Genomic DNA, 24,788 nt, shown 5'->3' on the forward strand with positions numbered 1-24,788 from the left:
TGCACCTGCCCTATAGTATCTGCAGAGCGGGGTGTCCTTGGCAGAGCCACGGGATGGCACCGCCTGCTGCCTGTGTGCTGCTGTGTCACTCACACTGGCTGACTCCCAACACCACTGATGGCCCCAGATGGGGGTGAGAAGAGACTGGCCCATGTGCTGGCCGTGGGAGGGGGCTGTGAGGGCTGAACCACCTCCACTTAGCAGGAAGGGAATGCTCCCCTGAAAAATGCCTCGCCCATTCAGTAAACTTGTGCTGATTGGCTGCACGGGGGACTCTCAGAGTTGTTGAAGAACACACGTTCAAAGGAAAGAAGGCTAGTGCGTGCATTTCAGACTTTGCACTGAAAGAAACGTAATCCTATCTTTCTACAGACTTTCGAATTGCCCTCATATAGTAATTTCAATTGCACTGGGTACATTACTTGAAATGTCTCCCAGAGGTTAAGGGCTGTGCAGCGCCAGGATCCCCTCCTGTCCCTGACCTAATCCACTGTCTGACACCAGGAGATGTCGGGATTATGAAACCCCGTGGTTTTCAGGGAGTTGGCGGTGAGTGACTCTCAGGAAGGCCCCTGGATAACCGTGCCTGTGTCCTTCATCCAAGAGGGGAGGGCCGGGCGGGATAGGGACGTGAGTCCGCTTTGCAGTCCTTTTGAAGGTGAGAAAACAGTAGGCAGCAGGTTGGGAACTTGCAATGCTCTGTTGCAGTGTCAGCGCTGCCCTCCATGGTTCACAAATGCCACGCCCCGGCTATGAAGACTGTATATGGGTCTGTTCTGGGGTTGTGGCCCCGGCCGCAGCTCCTGCCCCAGCAGCACGTGGACGGGCTGAGAGCCGAGACGGCAGACGCTCGCCGACAGGCTCGATTCCTTAGAAGGCAGCGACAGGTCTTCTTCTGAAGCAGAGAGGCGGGTGGGAAACTCTGAAATCGGCGCGTTTATCCGGGAAGCCAGGTTTGACGGCGTGCTGCCTCGTGCTCCCTCCCCACAGCTGCCACTCTCTGCACCCGCTGGAGCACGGCTGCTGTGAGGACCACGAGGACCTGTCCAGCCTGCCCGCCGATGCCGACCGCACGGAGGACTTCGAGTACGAGGTAGGCTCCTGCTCGCGCCGCGCCAGCTCCACAGCAGGTGTGGGACGGCTTCCACCTGACAGGGAGACGAATTTGTGGCTGTGGGAGCTGGCTTGTCCAACACATACCCAGGCTGAGATCTCTCCTGCTTGTTAGCAGTTGGCTCTGGTACCTTAGCTACACTGGAGAATATTAAATGGGGTAAGGTTGGAAACTATTGGCATGTGTTTTTGTTGCTTTTAATAAATAATCTTGCATCAGCTACATTTTATCCCTTCTAAGCAGCATTACAAGTAGAGTCGGAACTGTTGTATTAAAATGAGAGCTTTAAACTTAGTGCGGATGGATTGTATTCCTTGGATTTGTTGCATGGTATTCCAGCTGGCAGGCTACGTTTTGTCACTTTGGGTATACTCTCCCTCACAAATTCAGTGTTCTCTGTATTTGGGACTCAAGTGCATGCTCTGAAGAGTGGGTTTGCGCTGGCCCTGTGGCACAGCAGGTTAGACTGCCACCTGTGATGCCTGCATCCCATGTGAGCACCGGTTCAAGTCCTGACTGCTCTGCTTCCCATCCAGCGCCTTGCTAACACACCTGGGAAGGCAGAAAATGATGGCCTGTGCACCCGGGCCCCTGCCACCCACATGGGGGACGCGTTGGCGTTTCAGGCTCCAGCCCTGTCCTTCACAGCCATTCGGGGAGTTAATCAGTGATTGTGAGATTCTCTCTTTCTCTCTCTCTCTGTCCCTTTCCCTCTCTCTTTCCCCCTCCCCCTCTCCCTCCCCCTCTCCCTCATTCCCCTCTCTCCCTCTTTCCCTCCCTCCCTCCTTCCCTCTCTTCCTTCACCCCTCTTCCCTCTCTCTGAAACTCTGCCTTTCCCATAAATGAGTAAAACTTTAAAACAAAAGAGCAAAGCCACAGACTAGAAACAGGGGTGGCTTCCTGCGCTCTTGGCTAAGTGACAACTCCAAGAGCCCACCTGTTGGTCTTCTCAGCACTTGCCCCACAGTTACCGGATGTGTCCGACTCTCGTCTCGGCCTCTGCAAACCTCCGACAGGCCCAGCCTCTGCTGACATAAACTAGATGGAGGCAGCAAGGAGGCTTGGGTGAACAGGCAGAGCGCCCAGCATCCTCTGCCCTTTGGATGCTGCAGACCACGGTGAGCCCCTGGAGCAAGCGCCTTTCCCACTGGGGAGTCCTGAAGCTTCTTCCCTGATCTGAAAACGAAGAAGGCCCCTTCCATGGGCTCACGGAGAGCCAGCAGACACACGCGCGCATCTTCCCACTGTGGGTGTCTCGGCAGGTGAGCATCGGACCCTGCAGCCAGGTAGGCGGCACGCGCAGGGATGCCACACCCAGGTGGACCGTGCTGTGTCACTCGTCTGTGAGCACGGCGATGGAGAAGTTTTCTCCTGGAAACCCATGCAGCGCCTGGCGTTCACCAAAATATCCGCGACGTTTTGCCTCCTCGTGCAAACTAAATAGCAAAATTGAGCCACTTGCCGAGTAATTGAAGATTAAACTGTTTGTCAGTTCATGAATACATGCAATTATCTGGATCACTTAAGCTTTTCATTTGGTTTTGGCCTCAAAGCTTTATTAAAATGAGCCCATGGGCTGAGCGAGGGCCTGGGAGCAAGACTTGACTCTGCTCAGAAAGTTAACAGTGAAGATTCTTCTAATTAATCAGCACGTCACAGAAATACCACCATGCACACGGACCTGCTGAGCTTCCCGGGAGCTAGCTGGAGCCGAGCCACGTCCTCTTGTGTGACCGATGGCATGCGTCGGAGGTGTCGGCGTCGGGTGATGGCTGCCCTGCTCAGACAGCTCACAGTGTCAGGCACTCACGACATCGCGCTCGGTCATCGGCTGTCACCTGTGCTCCTGTTGCCAGGGGCTCCTTTGTGGATGACGGCAGTGGAGACTGTCCCCGGGAAATCTAAACGAGGCGGGAAGTGCCGAGACAGCCTTCAGTCACCAGGCAGGATGCGTTTGACACCAGCAGGTGTGGGTAACTGTGGGTTGGAGGCTGGGGGACCCCCAAGGATAATTTACCAGATTTAAGGCTAATAATGATTGCACCCAGGGCTCTACAATGCATTGCAGTGATGCGACACATAGCGTGTCTTGACAGTATCAGATTCCACTTCCGTCTGTGCCCTCTGCAGGGTCGGACACTCCACCCCACAGGGAGGGAACCAGGAGTGTCCATCCAGCGCCTTAGTTGGTGCACCTAGGAGCAGACCGAGCAAGTGGCTGTCACCAGCTGTGCTGACCCAGGAGACTCATCCTAACCCTGTGGCTCAGGGCACTGGGGATGGGCAGGGCAGGCACCCTCAGGAAGGACCAGTTTTGCCCCTTAGAGGACCTCAGGTCCAAGGGCGAACAGAGGACTGCAGCCCGGAGAGAGCCCCTCTCGGGCTGGACACGCGCTACATCAGCCAGGCAAGCAGGAGCAAGGTAGAAGGCTCCTTTCTGTGCTGAGCGTGGGTCGATGATGCTTCGGTCCCACTGCAGCTCACCTGCTGGGGAGCGAGGTGGCCATGACACGGCCCACCATGGACATCCCTGGAGATGGTGGCCATGCTGATGGAGAGGCAGGAGAGGAGGCCGGGGAAGGGGATCTCCTGGTGCCATCTGACCTGGGATCAGGGCAGGCCCATGGGAGAGCAACAGATGCTATCTCGTGGAAGCGGCTTTCAGAAAAGAGGGAGAGGTGCCTGCAAGGGCTGTGCAGTGGGAGCCAGTGGGTCTGCTCCGGGGGCAGGAGGAGGCCTTGCCGTGAGACTGGAGTGCCTGGAGGCGCCTCTGGCTTTTACAAGGAGTTGGAAGATTCTGGAGCTGAGCAGGGCCCTGTTCTGACTGCCAGCGGCGTGGCGGTGGCTGCTGGAATGAGACTGACAGCAGGCAAACAAGGTAGGCGGGGCAGGGAGCAAACCACCAGGCTGGGTGGCGTTGATTGGACTCTACCTGGATGGCATTGTTTGGAAGAGACCTGGATGGTGCCAGGTGGACAGGACCTGTCCGGCACCAGTCGGGGCAGGCAGTGCCCAGTGTGGACGGAGCACATAGGCCCTGGCTTGGAGGAGCTGTCTGAATACCCGCGCTTCTGTTCCTTGCCTCATGGCTCTTGTATCATCTTTGCCTGAGTGCCGTGCGGCTGGCCACAGCTCCAAGGACAAGAATAATAAACCCACTCTGTGCAGACCAGCCCGGAGTGCAGGGGCTGCATTTCTGAGCTTGGGAAACACCAACTCTGCTTGCATCTGGGGGTCCTTGCCAAGACCTAAGTGCTGTCGACTCGGTGAACAGAAGCTGATTGGCCTTTGAGAACGTATGTGAGGACTGTTAGCACGTGGGCTCTTGACCCGGCAGACCCACACCGATGGACTACCTTGTAAATAGATATTTAGGGTCCTTTTAACTTGCAGTTTATTGCGTTGACTCACTGCAGTGACTCCCTCCAGGGCCATGGCAGACGGGGAGTGCTCCTGGGAAGGTCGTGGTGTCCGTGTGTGAACGCCTGGGAGCTCCGGCGTGCTCAGGACCTCTATGAAATTTTAACGACACCCATGTCACACGGTGACCTATCACCACTTTGGCGAAGAAAAATATTTGACTGGGTTTACAGTCTCCGCACAGTGCTTGCCCGTCTCAGAGGGCCAGTCTGCATTAAAAGACGCACAGCTTGAGAGCTGTTCTCTTTAAAAAAAATAATGGCACTTTTTTCCTCTAATTAAAAGTGATGAATGATTTTAATTTTATTTTTAGAGGAAAAAGGTAAAGCATCAAAGCTGGAATAATGCACCCTTCCTGGGAGCCCGGGCTCTGTGGGGCTGCCAGCCACCGAGGAGTGAGCTGCTCTTCTCCGGGATTTTCAACTTTGCTCATTTTTTTCTTCCTGGAGCCAGCTAAAGGTTGAAATAAATCTTCAGTAGCCCTTAGCAAGTCACAGGCAGATCTCAAATCCAACCTCTTGCAGAAATAATTTAAAGGGAAAGGCTTCGAGAAATATAGAGCTCTTTCGCTGACTCCTAATAAAGATGTGTGTGTCACTGCCTGGTCTGAGGAAGATGCCGGCTGTGCTGCGCCTGTTGCCACTCACGCATCACGGTGCTGACCGAGGAGTCGGAAACCACCTCCGTGCAGAATTCTGGTCCTATAAAACGTCCTGTTAGCCAGCAAACAATTGGAGTGGTTGTTCTGTGCCTTCCAGATTGTCAACACTGAGAAATGCTCCTTCAAGTCTTTTTTTTTTCTTTTTTTATATGGGGCCAGTGCTGTGGCATGGAAGTTTAAACCTCCACCTGCAGCACCAGCATCCCATAAGAGCACTGGTTTGAGACCCGGCTGCTCTACTTCCCATCCAGCTCGCTGCTAATGTACCTGGGAAAGCAGGGGAAGATGGCTCAAGTGATTGGGCCCCTGGACCCATGTGGGAGATCCAGAAAAAGCCCCTGGCTTCTGGCTTCTGATTGGCCCAGCTCCGGTCATTGCAGCTGTTTGGGGGTGAACCAGCGAATGGAAGATAGATCTCTCTCTCTCTGTCTACCCAACCCCACTTCTCTCTCTGTGTCTCTGCCTTTCAAGTATATAAATGAATCTTTTGAAACATCATTTACACTGATGTCATGAGATCTGGCTAAGTAACACACAAAGCATCTCCCAGGAGTTTGGGGGAAAATGGAATTAAAAGCCAAGTTTTAATGCATGCATTTCAGATCTGTGCACAGTGTCTTTGATCGTATGCCCACAAAATTTCTGAATATCCCTCATATCTGAGAGGCTGGATTAAGTACCCTATATGTGCTGATTGTCATGAAATTAGAAGCAAAAGGTAGTTTGTGTAGTTGGCCCAGCGAGGTGTGATGGTAGAAAGGGAGAGGACAGTTGTATGTTGGGGCTCCAGTGCGTGTTAACTGGAAATCAGCTCAGGCAGTGGACAAATAGGAATGCGTGTCCCACATATTAATTGGTTTCCTCTTGGCAGCCTTTACCCAGAGCATCAGCAAACCCTGGTGCTGTGCCAGGCGAGAAGTGTCAGTTTTGCAAAGTGCCTCTCCTGGAGCCGGCCCCCTGTGGGGAAGTGCAGAATACGTGTGAGGATGTCAGTGTATCCTCTCTGTCTCACAGAGTTCAAGGGTAGAGAACTAGCAATCAGGGGGTCGCCCTGACATGGATTTGTGCCCTGGTTTCTTAAGTGACCATGGGATTGCTCAGACCCGTGCCGGGGACCACGCCCTGGGGTGCACTTGTTGAGCCGCGCCTGTCTTTGCAGATGCTGGGGGCTGAGGTGCTGTATGCGTTAGTGAGGCTTCCAGAGCTGTCTGTAGATCAGCTGCAGAACAGCTCACTCCTTTCCCCTTTGCATCTGGGCATCCGGAGAAGAGCTGGGTCCCTGCACTTACTCCACCTGCCCTGCCTCCACCTGCCCAGCAGGGCAGGGGTTTTAATACTGCTGTCATTTTTGTTTCGGTTAAACACTTCTCGAGAGATGGCCAAAATGGTTTTAAAAAAAAAAGAGAGAGAGAGAAGAAAGATGGGGGGGCAGAATAAGAGATGAACTACAAAGTTAGTGGTTTCCATGGAAACATCTCTCTCCTGGTCATCATGTTATCAAATCCTGGATTCTTGCATGCGGTGTAAATTGACACGATCCATAACCCAGCCTCAGAACCCTTTGTGACTTCATCCCTGTGGGGTCGCTCCGCGGCTGAGCGAGGCCCCCTGCGACCCTCTCTTAGCTCCACAGGGGTGAGCCTGTCTCAGAATCTGCAGCCAGGGGCAGGTCTGAGGCGAAGCTGATAGAGACCGTGTGCTGTGTGCTCTTGCCGTGCATAGTAGAGGAAGAGGAGAGACTGCAGTGTGAGGGTGGAGTGGTCACCATTTTTAAATTCACTGTGTGCTTTATGCAGGGGTCCTTCTGGTGCACGGAAGAGTGGACTTTAAGGGTGAGATCTCTTACTGCAGAAACACAGTGGGAAGGCTGACCACGTTTCTGAAGTTGTCGTTAGGAAGTGTCTGAAGTTTGTAACTGCAGAATAATTTGACAGCCCTGCCTGGCTTTGTCCTAGTAAATGCTTTCCATGAACTTTTGGAAGACCCTTTGTATTTCAGCGGCCTCTTCCACTTAGTCATGTTTTGGAATTGTTCAGCAAATCCCTAAAATAGTTTTATGGCACTTACTAGAGGGACAGTAAAACTGTGTGTTTAAGAAGTCACCTTCCTCAACGTTGTTCTTGGGGAGAGAACATTGTTCTTGCAGCTGATAGAGGTTACGTGTGAAGATGTCTTGGGGACTTGAGGATGGAGTTCAGAAGGGACTCGGGGAGGGCCGAGAGGCACACTGGTGACACCACGGTTTTCTCCGTCTCGGCAGCTCCAGGTCTGAACGTGGGGTCGAGCCAGCGAGTGCTCGTGTCCAGGGTGTGGTTCCGGTCTCTCTGCACTGCTTCCCCATTGTCACAGCCTATCTCTCCTAGGCGAGTGTTTGTGGCCCCCTATGCCAGCCCCCTGGCCCTGCCGCCCACCCTGCCCGACTGGACCTTATGAGGTGCTCCTCTCCTAGGGTCACCAGGCCGTGTGGCGCCATCTCCCGTTTCCCTGAGATCCTCTGCTCTGGGCTCTGTCACCACCCTGCTGTTCTGGGGTCCGACGTCACAGCTCAGCCATCCCCAGAGCGGGGCTGGGGCTTCCCTGCTTTTGTGCCTTGGTCCCTGGAGCCTCCTTCTGACCTCCACTGCTGTTGGGAAGGGCAGACCTGGCCGTCCCTCGGTCTCAGCTGTCCCATGTCATCCCCGCCACCTAAGCATGAGTGCCCCAGTGGCGTCCTAACCACTCTGCCACAGTGCCCTGCTTTGTGGTTACTGATGTCCATACCCTTGCTTCTAAAGGGATGAACTTTCTGACCAGCAGGGGCCACTTCCACGTAGCTTTATGCTGGAGGGTCGCACCTGCCCTGGCTCCTAGTAGATGCTGAGCAGCACGTGTGGTGAGTGAGTGAGCTGTCAGGCATGACAGCTGTAGTTCTGATTTTCGAGGTGCCCTAAGGGGGCTGGCATTGTGGCGTAGCCCATGAAGCTGCCACCTGCAATGCTGCTATCTCATGTGGAAGCCAGTTTGGGTTCCAGCTGCTCCACTTCCAGCTCCCCGCGAATGCACCTGGGAGGCAGCAGAAGATGGCCCGGGTACTTGGGCCTCTGCCACCCACGTGGGAGACCTGGACGGAGTTCTGGGCTCCTGGATTTGCCCTGGCCCAGCCCTGGCTGTTGCAGCAGTTTGGGGAGTAAACAGTGAATGAAAAAAATCTCTCTCTTTGTAACTCTGCCTTCAAATAAACAAATAAATCTTTTTTATGAAAAATGACCGAGTGTTGAATTAGAAGAAAAGAGACAGCAGCTCATGCAGAATAACAGTTTTGGACAAATGGTGAGAGTCTTTTTCTTACAATACTTCTGTTACCCTAGTTATTACACTAAATGATTTAAGCATGAACACATGGCAGATTATCAAGGAATGGAGTGGAGGGGTTATCGTGTTGGCATTTTAGCAAAGAGGATATGCATGTGTTACCCAAACTGTAGGCTGGTGAATTTACTTAAGGCAGGAATGCCCAGGTTCATCCTGGTACCGGGCTGGGGAACCTTTTTTCTGCCAAGGACCATTTTTATATTTATAACATCCGTGGGGCAGACCAAATTATCACCTTCAAGTTCAGCCTGCTCTCTATTGAATGCTGAGTCTAGCCTGCAGGTGCCTTGCACGGCCCATGGACCAGGCGGTCCCCATGGCAGCTGCTTCCTGGTTTTCCCCAGTCTCTACGGATGACCAAGGCCACAGTGGGTCTGTGCACAGTACCTTGTTTGACCTTCAGAGATGTCCTGGCTGGACAATACCATGTATGCTTCTCTTAATTTCTAATTAATTTGTGGAAACTGAAGTAACGCTGATACCTTTTTGTCCAATGTAGTATAATCCTAATTTTGCAGGCAAAATCTGAATTTCATTTATTTATTTATTCATTCATTCATTTGGAGGTAGAGTTAGAGAGAGGTCTTCCATTCACTGATTGACTCCTCATATGGCTGCAGTGGCCAGAGCTGGGCCATTTGGAGCCAGGAGCCAGGAGCTGCTTCTGGGTCTCCCACGTGGGTGCAGGGCCCAAGCACTTGGCCATCCTCCACTGCTTTCTCAGGCCACAGCAGATACAAGAACAGGTGACAACATGGGATGCCAGTGCCACAGGTAGAGGCTTAGCCCTCCATGCCACAGTGCCAGCCCGACTCTGAGTTTGTTAATCTGAACACCCGTGCTTATTACATTGAATGATTTCTCTGAGTTTTGAGATTCTTCTTAGAAACCAGTTCTCCTTAAACAGTGACTAGAAAGAAAATGCTAGAAAGTCAGGAACAATCATCAAAGTTACTGCAATTCTTTTAGATTTATTACTGAAGGAAATGAGGTTAGCATTGCTGTTAATTTGATTGTGTAATTTCATAAGACAAATAGGAGTCAACTCTATCTTGTGCCTCGCTGATTATGACTACGCTAAACTGTATTTCCTGAGAAAACAAAGAAATCAATCAAACCTTCCTCGTGGGTTGTTCAGCAGAGTACCTGTAGGCACCTTTATTTTGCCAGGAATTTAGATACAACGTGAAAGTTCCGTGTACCACGTACGTAAAATTCATCACAGTGCTGACATTCAGTGTGTTCTGAAGATGCTGTGGTTCACATTCAGTGGATTTTTTAAAAAAAATTTTAAAACTTTTATTTAATAAATATAAGTTTTGAAAGTACAACTTTTGGATTATAGTGGCTTTCCCCCCCATAACCTCCCTCTCACCCACAACCATCCCATCTCCTTCTCCCTCTCCCATCCCATTCTTCATCAAGATTCATTTTCAGTTATCTTTATATACAGAAGATCAACTTGGCATATACTAAGATTTCAACAGTATGGACCCACACAGACACACAAAGTATAAAGTACTGTTTGAGTAGTAATTTTACCGTTAATTTGCATAGTACAACACATTAAGGGCAGAGACTCTACTTGGGGAGCAAGTGTACAGTGACTCCCATTGTTGGTTTAATAAATGACACTCTTATTTATGACGTCAGTGATCACCCAAGGCTCTTGTCATGAGCTGCCAAGGCTATGGAAGCCTCTTGAGTTCACAAACTCCAACCTTATTTAGACAGGGCCATAATCAAAGTAGAAGTTTTCACCTCCCATCAGAGAAAGGTACCTCCTTCTTTGATGGCTTGTTGTTTTTGCTGGGATCTCACTCACAGAGATCTTTGATTTAGGTGTCTATTTATTTATTTATTTATTTATTTATTTTTGCCACAGTGTCTTGGCTTTTCATGCCTAAAATACTCTCATGGGCTTTTTAGCCAGATCCAGATGCCTTAAGGGCTGATGCTGTGGCCAGAGTGCTGTTTAGGGCATCTGCCATTCTATGAGTCTGCTGTGTATCCCACTTCCCATGTTGGATCCTTCTCTCCCTTTTAATTCTATCAGTTAGTATTAGTAGACACTAGTCTTATTTATTTGATCCCTTTGACACTTGATCCTATCATTATGATCAATTATGAACTGAAACTGATCGCTTGGACTAGTGAGATGGCATTGGTACATGCCACCTTGATGGGATTTGGGATCCCATGGCATGTTTCTAGCTCTACCATTAGCGGTAATTCATTGGATTCATTCGGTGGATTTCTTAAAGATGTTTATGAGAGGCTGTATTTAAGGTGAATATTTACATCAAAGTCTTCTATTTGGTCAAAAATTGTGTTTTCATCCTAGTAGAGCAAGGAGAACTGTCTTCTCCAGTGTAAAATACGCTTCATGTGGGCAGGGATTCCAGTGTCTCCTTCAGAGGAGTGCCGGAAAGAGGAAGAAAGCCACAGGAGTCTGGTCCTGTTTGTAGCTCTGTCTCACTCTCACGCTCACTCTTGATTTCTTCTTAAAGTTTTATGTATTTATTTAACACAGGCAGAAATCTTCCCTCCATCTGTCAACTCCCAAAATGCGTGCAACAGCCAGAACTAACCCAAGCCGCAGCCAGGAGCCCAGGACTGCATCTGGGACTCCCCACATGACTGACAGACGTCCTGAGCTAGAAGTAGCTTCTGATAAAGCCCTCCACGACATGTGAGCTCACGTGAGGATGCTGGGACTCAGCAAAGTCAGAAGAACACTGCAGGGAAGGGACAGAGGCTTGTGTGTTTGTCAGAGTGGTTAGGACATCTCTTGGGACATGCATGTCCCATAGCAGAGTGTCTGGGTTTGCTGCCCATTGCTGCTTCCTGCTAACGTGCACAACAGGAGGCAGCAGGTGATAGCTCAGGTTGTCTGATACTTAGATTTCTTTATAGTGAAAATATCCAAATAGTCTGCTAGGTTTTTTTTTTTTTTTAAGGATTTATTTGAACATCAGAGTTGCACAGAGAGAGAAGGAGAGGCAGAGAGAGAGAGGTCTTCCATCTGCTCATTGACTCCCCAGTTGGCCACAGCGGCCGGAGCTGTGCCAATCCAGAGCCAGGAGCTTCTTCCAGGTCTCCCATGTGGGTGCAGGGGCCCAAGGACTTGGGCCATCTTCTACTGCTTTCCCAGGCCGTAGCAGAGAGCTGGATCGGAAGAGGAGCAGCTGGGTCTCGAAGCAGCGCCACATGGGATGCCAGCGCTACAGGTGGTGGCTTTACCTGCTATACCACACCCACTATGACACAGTTACAGTAAATTAACATCATGTATCTGTCTATCTTACTAGAGTGAGTTGATATCGCATTGTGGTTTTGATTTGCATTTCCCTGATGATAAGTGAGGTTAAGCTTTTTTTTCATCTATGTGTTGACCATTTATTTTGAGAAATGTCTGTTGCCCATTTTTAAATTGGATTGCTCCCTTGTTTTTTTGTCTTGTTTTGTTTTTGCTGTTGAGCTAGTTGGGTTCTTTATGTATTATGGGTATTAACCTCTTGTCAAGTGTTAAGCTTGCAACCATTTTCTCCTGTCCTGTGGATTTTCTCTTTGCTCTGTTGATTGTTTCCTTTGTCATGTAATTTAATTTGGGGCTGGTGCTGTGGCATAGTGGGTTAAGCCGGTTTGAGTCTGGGCTGCTCCCCTTCCAATCCATCTTCCTGGTAATGTGCCTTGGAAAGCAGCAGGGGATGGCCCAAGCACTTGGGCTGCTGCACCCAGGCTTCTGGTCCCTGGCTTAAGCCTGGCCTAGCCCTGGTCATTGCAGCCACTTGAGGAGTAAACCATTTGACAGAAAGATCTCTGTCTCCCTCTCACTGCAACTCTGACTTCAAATAAATAAATAATCTTTAAAAAAAAGTTCTTTAGTTTGATGAAATACTATTTGTCTATTTTTTTTTAATTTCCTGTCCTTTTGGTCTCTGACCCAGAAAATTCTTGCCCATTCAAATGTCTGAAAGATTTCTTCTATGTTTGCTTCTAACAGTCTCAAAGTTTCAGGTGTCAAATTTAGACCCTTAATTTATTTTGAGCTGATTCTTGTAATAGTGAGAGGCAGGGGTCTAGTGTCATTCTTCTGAATGTGAATATTCAGTTTTTCTGGCACCATTTATTAAAAAGGCGATACTTTTCCCGGTGCATGTTCTTAGTAACTGTTAGAGACCAGCTGGCTCTAGGTGTGTGGATTTACTTCTAGGGTCTCAATTCTGTTCCACTGGACTAGAGACCTATTTTTATGTTAATATCATGTTATTTATGCTAATATTATACTGTGGCTTTGTAATATTTTTTAAAATTTTATTTGTCATACAAGTTTCATGTATTTCATATAGATTTAGGGACATTGTGAATCTTCACCCTCCCTCCATCCCACCTACATTCCAACCCTTCTTCCTCCTCCCTCTGCCATTGTCACTCTTAATTTTCACCAAGATTTATTTTCAGTTTACTTCATGATTGCAAAGTTAAACCTTAAACCAAGTAAAAGAGTTCAACAGGTAGTATGAAGAAAAACCAGAAAAGGGCTGTAAACAATCATCTCAAAATGTTTATTTCATTCTAATACATTATATTTTAGGTACTCTATTAGTCACCTCAGATCAGGGAAGATATAATAATATCTGTCTTTTTGGGACTGGCTTATTTCAGTGAGTATAATGGTTTCCAGTTGTGTTCCATATTGTTGCAAAAGACAGGATTTCTTTTTTATAACTGAGTAGTATCCCATAGTGTATATATACCATAATTCCTTTATCCAGTCAAACTGATGGATATCTGGGTTGATTCTAAATCTTAGCTATTGTGAATTGAGCTGCAGTGAACATGGGAGTACAGATAACTCTTTCATATGCTGATTTTGTTTCCTGTGTCTAAATTATCAGGAATTTAGCTCAACCCAGGATGGCTGGGTTATATGGTATTTCTGAGGGTCTCCATACTGTCTTCCATCATGGTTGTAGTACTTTACATTCCCACCAACAGTGTGTAAGGTTGCTTTTTTACCCACACCCTTGCCAGCATTTGTTGTTTGTTGATTTCTGTAGGATACTGAGCATTTTTTCAAGTGTCTATTGGCCGTTTGAATTTCCTCTCTTGAAAAATTCCTGTTCAGGTCCTTTGTCCATTTCTTAACTGGACAGTTTGTTTTTTTATCGAATTTCTTGAACCCTTTTTTTTTTTTTAACTTCTATCATTAATAGATCAGAACTTTGAAATAAAGATCTGTATTTCAGGTAACATTTTTCATAATTAGCATGAAATTTTTTTATGTAAAGTCCATTATGCTAGGTGACTTATATTGTAAATGACTTCCACAGATATTACAGTTTCTGAAAAATATGGAATGCTTCACGAATTTGTGTGTCATCCTTGTGCAGGGGCCATGCTAATCTTCTCTGTATCGTTCCAATTTTAGTATATGTGCTGCAGAAGCGAGCACTTCTTGAACCCTTTATAGATTCTGGATGTTAATACTTTATCAGTTATGTAGTTAGCAAATGTTTTCTCCCATTCTGTCATTTACCTCTTAACTCTGTTGACTGTTGCGCAGTGCAGAAGCTTCTCAGGTTAATGTGATTCCATTTGTCAGTCTTGGTTTTGGTTGCCCATGCTTCTGGGTCTTTTCCGAGAAGTCTTTGGTTATGCCAATGTCTTGACGAGTTTCCCCAATGTTCTCCAGCAATTCGACAGTATCGGGTCGTAAATGTAGGTCTTTGATCCCTTCTGAGTGGATGTTTGTGTAAGGTGTACGGTAGGGGTCTAATTTCATACTTCTGCCTGCAGAGATTCAGTTTTCCCAGCACCATTGGCTGAAGCGATTGTCCTTGCTCCAGGGATTTATTTTAGCTTCTTTGTCAAAGGTAAGTTGGTTGTAGATGCATGGATTGATTTATAGAGTTTCTGTTCTGTTCCGTTTGTATACATATCTGTTTTTGTGCCAGTACCAGGCCGTTTTGATGAAAACTGCCCTATAGTATGTCTTGAAATCTGGTATTGTGATGCCTCCAGCTTTTTTATGATTGATTTGCAAATGTTAAACCATCCCTGCATACCAGGGGTAAATCCCACTTGGTCCAGGTGAATGATCCTTCTGATGTGTGGTTGGATTCCATTGGCTCATACTTCGTTGAGCATTGTTGCATCTATGTTCATCAAGGGTATTGCTCTGTAGTTCTCTTTATCTGTTGTGCCTTTTTCTGGTTTAGGAATTAAGGTGATTCAGGCTTCATAAATAATTTTGGGAGGATTCTCTCCCTTTCAGTTGTTTTGAATAGCTTGAGAAGAATTGTAATTTCTTCTTTAAAAATGTTAGAATTCAGCAGTGAAGCCATCCAGTCTTGAGCTTTTCTTTGTTGGGAGGGTCTTTATTGATGAATCAGTTTCCTTATTTGTTACTGGTCTGTTGAGGTTTTTCCAAATCTTCATGACTCAATTTTGGTAGGTTATAGATACCTAGCAATCTATCCATTTCTTCCAAGTTTCCCAATTTGTTATCATACAGCTGTTTGCAGTAATTCCTGATGATTCTTTTTATTTCTGTTATAACTATTGTTAAATTTACTTTCTTATCTCTGATTTTAATGATTTGGGTCATCTTCCTCCTCTCTTTAATGGTTAGTTAGGCCAGTGGTGTGTCAATTTTGTTTATTTTTTCAGAACATCAGCTTTTCAGTGATCTTTTGTATTTTTTGTTTCAATTTAGTTTATTCTCTAATTTTAATTATTTATTCCTCCTAATTTGAGGTTTGATTTGTTGTTGTTTATCTGGGTCCTTGACATGCATTGATAGCTCATTTATTTGGTACTTGCCAGTTTTTTTTGTAGGCACCAATTGCTATAAACTTCCTTCTTAACACTGCTTTCTCTGTATACCACAAGTTTTATACTTTTGAAAAATTTATGTGTTTACTTAAAAGGCAGAGTTACAGAGAGGAAGAGGCTGAGGCAGAGAGAGAGAGAGAGATCTTCAATATGCTGGTTCACTCTCCCCATTGGCCACAACGTCTAGAGCTGGGCCAGTCTGAAGCCAGGAGCCAGGAGCTTCTTCTGGCTCTCACAGATGGGAGTAGGGGCCTAAGGACTTGGGCCATCTTCCATTGTTTTCCCAGGCATATTAACAGGTAGCTGGATCAGAAGTGGAGCAGCCAGGACTTGAACCAGTGCTAGTGCTGCTGGTGGTGGCTTAATCTAATATGCCATAGCACTGACCTCCCCCCCACCCATAAGTTGTTGTTTTTTTTTTTTTTTTTTATAAATCTAAACTCTAGTACAGGTGTGGGAGCTCCCAACCTGCCTGATGAAACTGTTTTGTTGTTGTTGTTGTTGTTGTTGTTGTTTTTGACAGGCAGAGTGGATAGTGAGAGAGAGAGAGACAGAAACGTCTTCCTTTTTGCCATTGGTTCACCCTTCAATGGCCGCTGCGGCCGGTGCATCACACTGATCCGAAGCCAGGAGCCAGGTGCTTCTCCTGGTCTCCCATGCGGGTGCAGGGCCCAAGGACTTGGGCCATCCTCCACTGCCTTCCCGGGCCATAGCAGAGAGCTGGCCTGGAAGAGGGGCAACCAGGACAGAATCTGGCGCCCCAACCAGGACTAGAACCCGGTGTGCAAGCGCCGCAAGGCGGAGGATTAGCCTGTTGAGCCACGGCGCCAGCCCCCATAAGTTTTGATGTGATGCATTATCTTCATTTGTTTCCAGAAATTTTTCGATTTCTTCTATGACCCACTGTTCATTAAGGTACATGTTGTTCAGTCTCCCTGTGTTTGCATATGATCTAGAGATTCTTGAGTTAGTGATTGCAAACTTCATTCCATTGTAGTCAGAGGAGGTTCGTGGTATGATTTTGACCTTTTTTTTTAATTTGCTGAGACTTGCTTTATGGCCTGGCAAACTGTCCTGGTGGGAGTTCTAATGCACTAATGAGTACAATGTGTATTTTACAACTGTGGGGTGAGTAGTTCTGTAGATATCAGTTCGATTTATTTGGTCCAGAGTGTCAATTAGCTCTGTTTTTCCTTTGTTGATTTTCTGTCTAGTTGTTCTGACCATTGATGAAAACGGGGTGTTGAAGTCCCTCATTACTACTGTATTGGAGTCTATATCTCCCTTTAGATCCATTAACATTTCTTTTAAATAGGCAGGTGCCCTGTCATTGGGTGCATGTACACTTATTATAGTCACGTCTTCATGTTGAATTGACCCCTTAATCATTGCATAGAGTCCTTCTTCATCTGTTTTCAGTTTTTGTGTTTAAATTTATTTTGTCTGATATTAGTATGAAAACATCTGCACTTTTTTGCTTTCTGTTGTATAGAGTATCTTTTCCCATCCTTTCACTTTCAGTCTTTGTGTATCCTAATTGGTGAGATATGTTTCTTGTAGGCAGGAAATAGATGGGTCTTGGTTTTTTAATCCATTTGGCTGGTCTATATCTTTTAACAAAAGGTTGAGGCCATTTACATTCTAGTTGACTACTGATAAGTAACACCTTTGCCCTGCCGTTTTACCATAAATATTCCTATTTACTTGAGATTTCTTTTGTACTCTTACTGGGGGATTTTTCTGCCTTCATATTCTTTTGTAATGATGGTTATCTTTCTATGTGTTGTACATGTCCTTAAGTATCTTTTGTAAGGCTGGACTAGTGACAAATTATTTTAATTTCTTTTTGTCACAGAAGGTCTTTATTTCACCTTCATTCATAAATGAGTACAGTATTCTGGACTGACAGGTTTTTTTTTTCTCTTAAGGCTTGTACTACGTCTCACCATTCTCTTCTAGCCTGTAAGGTTTCTGATGAGAAATCAGCTACGATTCTAATGGGAGATCCTATGAAAGTAATCTGGCATTTTTTTATGTTTTACTGGGGAAATTTTGAATATAATTTGTGATGGTGAAGATTTTTCTGGTCATATTTGTTAGGAGTTTTGTGTTCTTCCTGTACTTGTACATCACATTCTTTCTCCAAATTGAAGAAGTTTTCTGTAATTATTTTACTAAATAGTCCTTCTATTCCATTCTCTCTTTCCACACCTGCAGGAACTCCTAATGCCCTTATGTTGGGTCATTTGATCATATCCCATACATCTTCCAAACTGTTTTAAGTTTTCTAGTTTCTTCTTCTTCTTCTTCTTTTTTTTTTTTTTGTCTTACTGAAAGATGTCCAAAGATTCGTCTTCTCACTCTGATTTTCTTTGTTCTGCATTACCAAGTCTACTGTTAAGCTTTTCCTCCATAGTTCTTGTTTGATCTATTGAATTCTTCATTTCTAAGATTTCATTTTGTTTTCTCTTTAACATATCAGTTTCATAGGAAAATTTTTCATTCATGTCATGTATAGATTTCTTTAGTTAGTGGATTTGCTTCTGATTGCTTTTGAGTGAGTCTGTGATTGATTTTTTTGAGTTCCATTTCTGGCATTTCCTGAATGTCTTCATCTTCACAGTCTCATATTGATGTCATTGTGTGCCTGCCTTTGTCATGATGTCTTCCTTATTCTTGTTTTTTTAAATTTGTGCGTTTATTTCTAGGCATTTGTGGAGTCGATTGTTGTTTTTTCCTCTGATAGTTTTTATTTTTGAGCTATACCTCTGTGGCTGAGTGGAATGTCTGCATTTTCATTGAACACCAAGAAGTGTGTAGTGCATGTAACTAGGGAGCTCTGAGTATCCAGGGTAACTCCCAAGTTGTTAACAGAAAGGGGGCTGGCCACCTCTGTTGGTGTAATCACCCCCCTTCCCTCCAGTCTGAGCAGTGCCCATGTTACCCCCAGTGTGTCAACACTCATCCTCACTGCCATATGAACCACACAAATGATCTGTGCAGTCCTCACTGTGAGCACAGTTCCTGTTTCATTGATTCATCCCAGGCAGCTTTAGACCTCTGATCACATGGAGCAGCACCCAGTGACATCCAGAGACCCAGCTACACCCTGCACCCTCTCACGTAGCCACCAAGTCCCTACAGTCTAAGCACACAAGGCTCCCACAGTTGCTGGGTACAGAGATTTCACTCTGCCTTGCCAGCTGTTCCTGTCAACAGAGGGGATGATGTTCCCCGAGCCAGCTCTACCTTGGTGTCTTGATCCCAGGAGCCTGCGGTCTGTTGGGAAGCTGGGGGCTTCTCACAGTGCGGTGTGGGTGCCCAGCCACGTGTCACTCTTCCCAGCCAGTCTCAGAGTCAATGGGGACTGCACGTATTCCCCTCGACTAGAATCTCTGGATCACACGTGTACACAAGAGCCACTGACTGGACGTTGCCCTCTGCCCACCACTACCACCAGTCCTGCTGAGAAGATGGTGTCCTGTCTCAGCCGGGTGCTGTGTGCGCACAAAGGCTTCCACTGCTGCCAGCAAACCCACAGTGGTGCCCATTCTTTCTCGCTTGTTTTTTTGACAGGCAGAGTGGACAGTGAGAGACAGAGAGAGAAAGGTCTTCCTTTGCCATTGGTTCACTCTCCAATGGCTGCCGCGGCTGGCGCTGCGGCCGGCGCACCGCGCTGATCCGATGGCAGGAGCCAGGTGCTTCTCCTGGTCTCCCATGGGGTGCAGGGCCCAAGCACTTGGGCCATCCTCCACTGCACTCCCTGGCCACAGCAGAGAGCTGGCCTGGAAGAGGGGCAACCGGGACAGAATCTGGTGCCCTGACCGGGACTAGAACCTGGTGTGCCGGCATCGCAAGGCGGAGGATTAGCCTATTGAGCCACGGCACCAGCCTCTTTTTTTCTTTTCCGTTGGTTCATCCCCCCAATGGCCACTGCGGCAGGCTGTGCCAATCCGAAGCCAGGAGCCAGGTGCTTCCTCCTGGTCTCCCATGCAGGTGCAGGGCCCAAGCACTTGGGCCATCCTCCACTGCCCTCCCAGGCCACAGCAGAGAGCTGGGCTGGAAGAGGAGTGACTGGGACAGAATCCAGCGCCCCAACTGGGACTAGAACCCGGTGTGCTGGAGGCGGAGGATTAGCCTATTGAGCCATGGCGCCAGCTCCCATTCTTTCTCATCCAGGCAGTGGGCACTACTGTAGGGAAGTGTGGCAAGATAAATGTGCCCCCTCTACTTCCACCGAGTCCACAGGCAACCGCTAGCTCCCAGTGCTCCTGTCCGGACTCACACCACGCTCTCCCTCTGGCTGTATCACCATGGGTTGCTACAGTCCAGTCTCACTCCATCTCCAGTCTGCCACCTGCTCCAGCTCGCAGCTCTTGCAATTGTGTGTTGTGTCTGTGTTTGTGCTGCACGTCTGCGCTTTCCACACACGTCCATGGCATTCCTCTTGCTCTTCACGGATTTCCGGTTAGTTTTCTCTCCAGTTCTCCCCTGAGAGTGCACTTCCTAAACATTTTTAGCTCTTTATCCCTAACCTAGCGCAATACGTCATTCCCTAATCTGCCATCTTAGTAAGCTCTGTCTATAATATGTTTTAAAGTCAAGTAGTGCAGTACCTACTGCTTGGTTGTTTTTCAAGATTGCTTTAGCCACTCGGGTATTCTGTAGTTGCAGGCACATTTTAGTAGAATCTTTTCTAGTTCTGTGAGACGTGTCTCTTGGATTGTGATAACACTTGTTTTGAATCTGTGCTTTGCTTTGGACAGTTTCCACGTTTGGGTGACTCTTCCAGTCCATGAGCACAGGTGGTCTTTCCATTTCCTTGTGCTCTCTTCTGTTTCTTTTATCAGTGTTTTAGAGTTTCCATAATAGAGATCTTTAATCTCTTTGGTTAAATTTATTCCCAGTTTTTTCCCTGTGGGTATAGGATGTGGGATTGCTTTATTTTCCGAATGATTCACTATTGTATAACAATGGTGCTGATTGTGTACATTAGATTTGTGTCTGGTGATGATGAGTTTTTTTGTTCTAGTAGCCTTTTGGTGTAGTCTTTGTGGTTTTCTGTATATGAGATCATTTCTTCTGCAAACAGTTAGAATTTGACATCCTAATTTGCAATCTGGATGTCTTTTATTTTTTTTTTTCTCATCTAGTTCCTCTGGCCAGGACTTCTAGGATGGTGTTGAATAAGCGATGCAAATAGGCATCCTTGGCTTGTTCCAGATCTTAGAAAGAAAGCCTTTAGCTTTGCCCATTCAGTAAGGTAGCGTTCAGCTTGTTGCATACGCCTTCGTTACGTTGAGGTGTGTTCCTTCTGCACCTGGTTTGGTCAGTTTCTATCATGCAGCATTGTAGAATTTTACCACACGGCTTTTCTGCATCGAGACAATCATATGGTTTTATTGTTCGTTCTCTGTCCTTTATTCCGTTGATGTGGTGTGTCAAGTTTGTGGATTTGTTTATGTTCCGTCATCCTGGCTCCCTGGAGTGAAGCCTGCTTGATCATGGTGGATGATCTTTTGAATGTGCTGGTTGGATTAAGTTTGTTAGTATTATAAAAATTTATTTATTTATTTGAAAGGTAGAGTTACAGAGAAGCTGAGGCAGAGAGAGAGAGAGACATAGACATCTTTCATCCACTGGTTCACTCCCCAGATGGCCACAATGGCTGGAGCTGTGCCAACCCGAAGCCAGGAACCAAGGAGCTGCTTCTGGGTCTCCCAAGTGGGTGCCAGGGTCCAAGGACTTGGGCCATTTTCTGCTGCCTTCTCAGGCCATAGCAGAGAACTGGATCGGAACTGGAGCAGCTGGGATTCCAACTGGCATCCCTATGGGATGCTGGCACTGCTGGCGCCAGCTTTACCTGCTATGCCACAGCGCCGGCCCCATCAGTTTGCTATTATTTTATTGAATATTTTTGCATCTATGTTCATCAAGAAAGTGGGCACATTGCTTTCTTTTTGTTGTTGTTGTGTGACTGTCTGGCTTTACTCTTCTTAGAATGCGTTTCTGAAAGTCCTCTCCTCTCTGGTTTTGGGACGTAATTTCAGAAGGGTTGGTGGACATTCTTCTTTACAGATTTGGTAGGATTCAGTTGTGAAGCCAGCTGGGCTTGGGTTCTTCTCTGCTGGGAGATGTTTTACTACCGACGCAGTCTCACAATTTGTCATTGTTCTTTTTATTCTGTTTCCTCGTGATGCAGGTGGGTAAGGTGTGTGTGTCTGAGAATTTGTCCATTTTTCCTAGATTCTATGTGTTGCCATAGATTCATGGTAATCTCTAATAATCCTTTGTTTTTCTGTGGTTTTGATCATAATGTCTCCCTTTGCATCTCTAAATCTATGTATTTGAAACATCTTTCTTTTGTCCTGGTTAGTTTAGCTAAGGGTTTCTCAATTTTCTTTATCTTTTCAAGAAACCAGTTCTTTGTTTCATTGATTATTTTTATATTCGTTTGTTGAACCATGTTTTATTATTTCTTTCCTCCTACCAGTTATGATTTTGATTAATTCTTGTTTGTGTATGTCCTGCAAGTGCAGTGATAAATGGTTTATTTGAGATTTGTTTGATTAAGGCATTGATTTGTTAAAAACTTCTCTCTCAGTTACTGCTTTTTCTGTATCCCACAGGTTTTTATCAGCTGTGTGTTTTATTTATGGTTGAGATAACATAGTTTTAATTTAGGTAATACACAAAGGCTTAACGCTCCACTGAATAGAGTTCAACAAATAAAAAGTTGGAGCCGGAGCCGTGGCTCTCTTGGTTAATCCTCCGCCTGTGGTGCTGGCATCCCATATAGGCACTGAGTTCTAGTCCTGGTTGCTCCTCTTCCAGTTCAGCTCTCTGCTGTGACCTGGGAGGGCTGTGGAGGATGGCCCAAGTGCTTGGGCCCTGCACCCACATGGGAGACCAAGAGGAAGCACCTGGCTCCTGGCTTCGGATCGGCGCAGCACGCCGGCCATAGCAGCCATTTGGGGGGTGAACCAACGGAAGGAAGACCTTTTTCTTTGTCTCTCTCTCTCTCTCACTGTCTAACTCTATCAGTCAAATAAAAAAAAAAAAAAAAGAAAACAAATAAAAAGTAAAAAGACCGTAGTTCAGCAGGAGCGTAGGCAGGAACTGTAACCTCTGTGTAGTGTTTGTATCTAGTGTTAAAGCGAGTTCTGTAGAAGCTTCCTCTTTGGAACCCCAGCCTAATTTTAAGTTGGCGTTCTAAGCAGAGATGGTTCAGCAGCCACAATCGAATGTGGCCAGCCTCTCACACACCCTTCTGCCCATGTTTTCACTTCACTGTTAACATTTGCTAGACATTTCCATTTCATATTTCTATTTTATTTTCAGTAGCCAAGTGTCGGCAGTAAGTCTGGGCCTGTTTTCTGTGTTCCGCCCCATGTGGAGGCCCGTTGCTTTTTCCCCCTACAAAGATGGTGTTTCTAACGTCAGGGCTCTGCCTCGTGGGAAGTGAGCAATTCCGCAGGAAGCTCTGACAAGAAGGTGCATTGTGAATTGTGAGGGTGTACGCACTTGTAAAGGGGAATGCTGGGTACCGAAGCTCTTCTTCCCAAAGCAGAGGATCATGAACAATCAAGACATAGAAAGTGATGGAGATAGAACTTAGAACTTTACAACAAAAATGGATAAACAGAGAGGACTCAAACAGGAAGAACTCTGGTGTGATGGCTTCTGAGTATAAGAAGGCTGAAGGCATGGGATTTACTGGACAGAGGCAAGGGGTGTGCAGAAGGATAAAGGTGCACCTGCCTCAGGTAGCTAACGGCAGACGCCGGACAGGAATTTCTTCCATCAAAAGACTTCGTGTGATCCTCAAAGCAGTAGGTTTTATTATTGTATTTCCTTTTTCCAACTCCTGTTACATTTGAGGGGGTGTTCTTTTCCAGAGTATGTAATTGTCAGAAGCATATAATACTTCACCTTCCTTTAATAAACAGACTGAAACTAAGACTTCCTGCAAGGCGTGGCTCCCACCAGACGGCTCTGAAGCTCGCGCGCAGTGCTGGCGGGGTCGAGTTTCCAGGGGCTGTTTGTGAGGAAGTCCAGGGCTGCTGGCAGCTGCTGGGCCCGGGTGCAGCCAGGAAGCCCCTAATCCCTGCAGGATTTTTCCCTTCCTTTGACGTGTTCCTGGGGATCTGCCAGGGAAGACAGTTGCAGGTCCTTCTAAGCACATGGCGTTAGTAGGCTTCAGGAGCATTTGAGCAGTGGAGTTGGGAAATTCAAAAGAAAGTTGGCTCCTTGAGCGGAGACACCACTCGGCGCTTTTAGAGAAGGTCTCGTCTCTTGCTGCCTTGTAGGCACAGCAGTCAATAACACCTGCCCCTCCGAGGTAAAGGAGGAGGGACTGTGCGCTGGTGTCGCTCTCGCCTCGCTGAACCAGCTGGCCAGCAGCACGTCCCTTCCTCGCTGTCTCCCAGCTGCCCACAGACTCTAAGGTTTGCAAGCGACGTGCTTGGGATGAGGGCACCTTTGTGTTGTCTTCATAGATCACCAAGTGTGGGTGAGCAAACACACCTCAGAGCTCGAGAAGCTGGACCCGCAGCAGCCCCCGTGATAGGCACGTTGCTGTCTGAATCTCACAGCCGGGCGCATTGCTGTCCCCACTTCAAACCGCCAATGTCACAGGCAGGTTCTGTTCTTGATGCCTGCCAAAAACAGGGACGCTGTGTTTCCCTTGGGGGCTTCTGCTGGGTGTGGAAAACGGTTTTTAGGATCATTGTTGGCATTCTTCCTTTTTAAATGTTGTTTAATTACTTGAAAGGCAGAGCCAAAGAGAGAGGAAGAGAGAGACAGACAGACCAACAGACCCACTAACTGGTGTTTTCCCCAAAGTTCCTACAATAGCTGGGGCCGGGCCAGGCTGAAGCCATTTGCTCAGAGCTCTATCCAGGTATCCCACACAAGTGGCAGGGGCCCAAGCGCTGAGCCATCACCTTCCACCCAGCGTGCACATTAGCAGGGAGATGGATCAGAAGTGGAAGGACGACTCATTCCCAGGAACTCTGATGCTTAGTGTGGGGTTCCCAAGCGGTGGCTTAGCCAGCGCTGCACCCCACTGGCGTTCTTCTTACTGTTGCACATCCTACACGTAAGTGTTTAGCAAAGATAGGCTTCCACTGTGTACTAGCTCAAGAGATCCAGGATCTGAGTGATAGGAGACCAGTTATGTGAAAGAGATTCTAGAAGGTTTTCTGAACCTGTTACTTTGCTTGTATTCCAACCATATGAAATAAATTCCATTCATTAAGCCCTCATGTAGAATCCCTTAAAAATATCCCCCTCCTTAAATCACAAAGCAGCACTTCAAGATTTTCATTCCCCATACACTAAATGGCAAATTGCATCCTTTTTACTGGAGAAGAAATCACATGGAGGCATGTTTGGAAGCAG

The 24,788-nt window shown here is 46.9% G+C and overlaps 1 protein-coding gene and 1 non-coding gene across 2 annotated transcripts in view; one reads left to right on the forward strand and one right to left on the reverse strand.

Annotated features, from left to right (window-relative positions):
- PDZRN4 (PDZ domain containing ring finger 4) overlaps positions 1 to 24,788 on the forward strand; it is a 136,157-nt gene that overhangs the window by 70,019 nt on the left and 41,350 nt on the right. Inside the window, exon 3 of the mRNA XM_062195536.1 lies at positions 991 to 1,093. Within this exon, the coding sequence (XP_062051520.1) occupies positions 991 to 1,093 (103 nt within the window). The remainder of the gene's footprint in view (positions 1 to 990; positions 1,094 to 24,788) is intronic.
- Positions 13,898 to 14,004, reverse strand: LOC133762616 (U6 spliceosomal RNA). The gene has a single exon (XR_009866290.1). It is a non-coding gene; the product is annotated as a U6 spliceosomal RNA (small nuclear RNA).

Source organism: Lepus europaeus, chromosome 6 (assembly GCF_033115175.1).
Source record: "Lepus europaeus isolate LE1 chromosome 6, mLepTim1.pri, whole genome shotgun sequence".
Taxonomy (NCBI): Eukaryota; Metazoa; Chordata; class Mammalia; order Lagomorpha; family Leporidae; genus Lepus; species Lepus europaeus.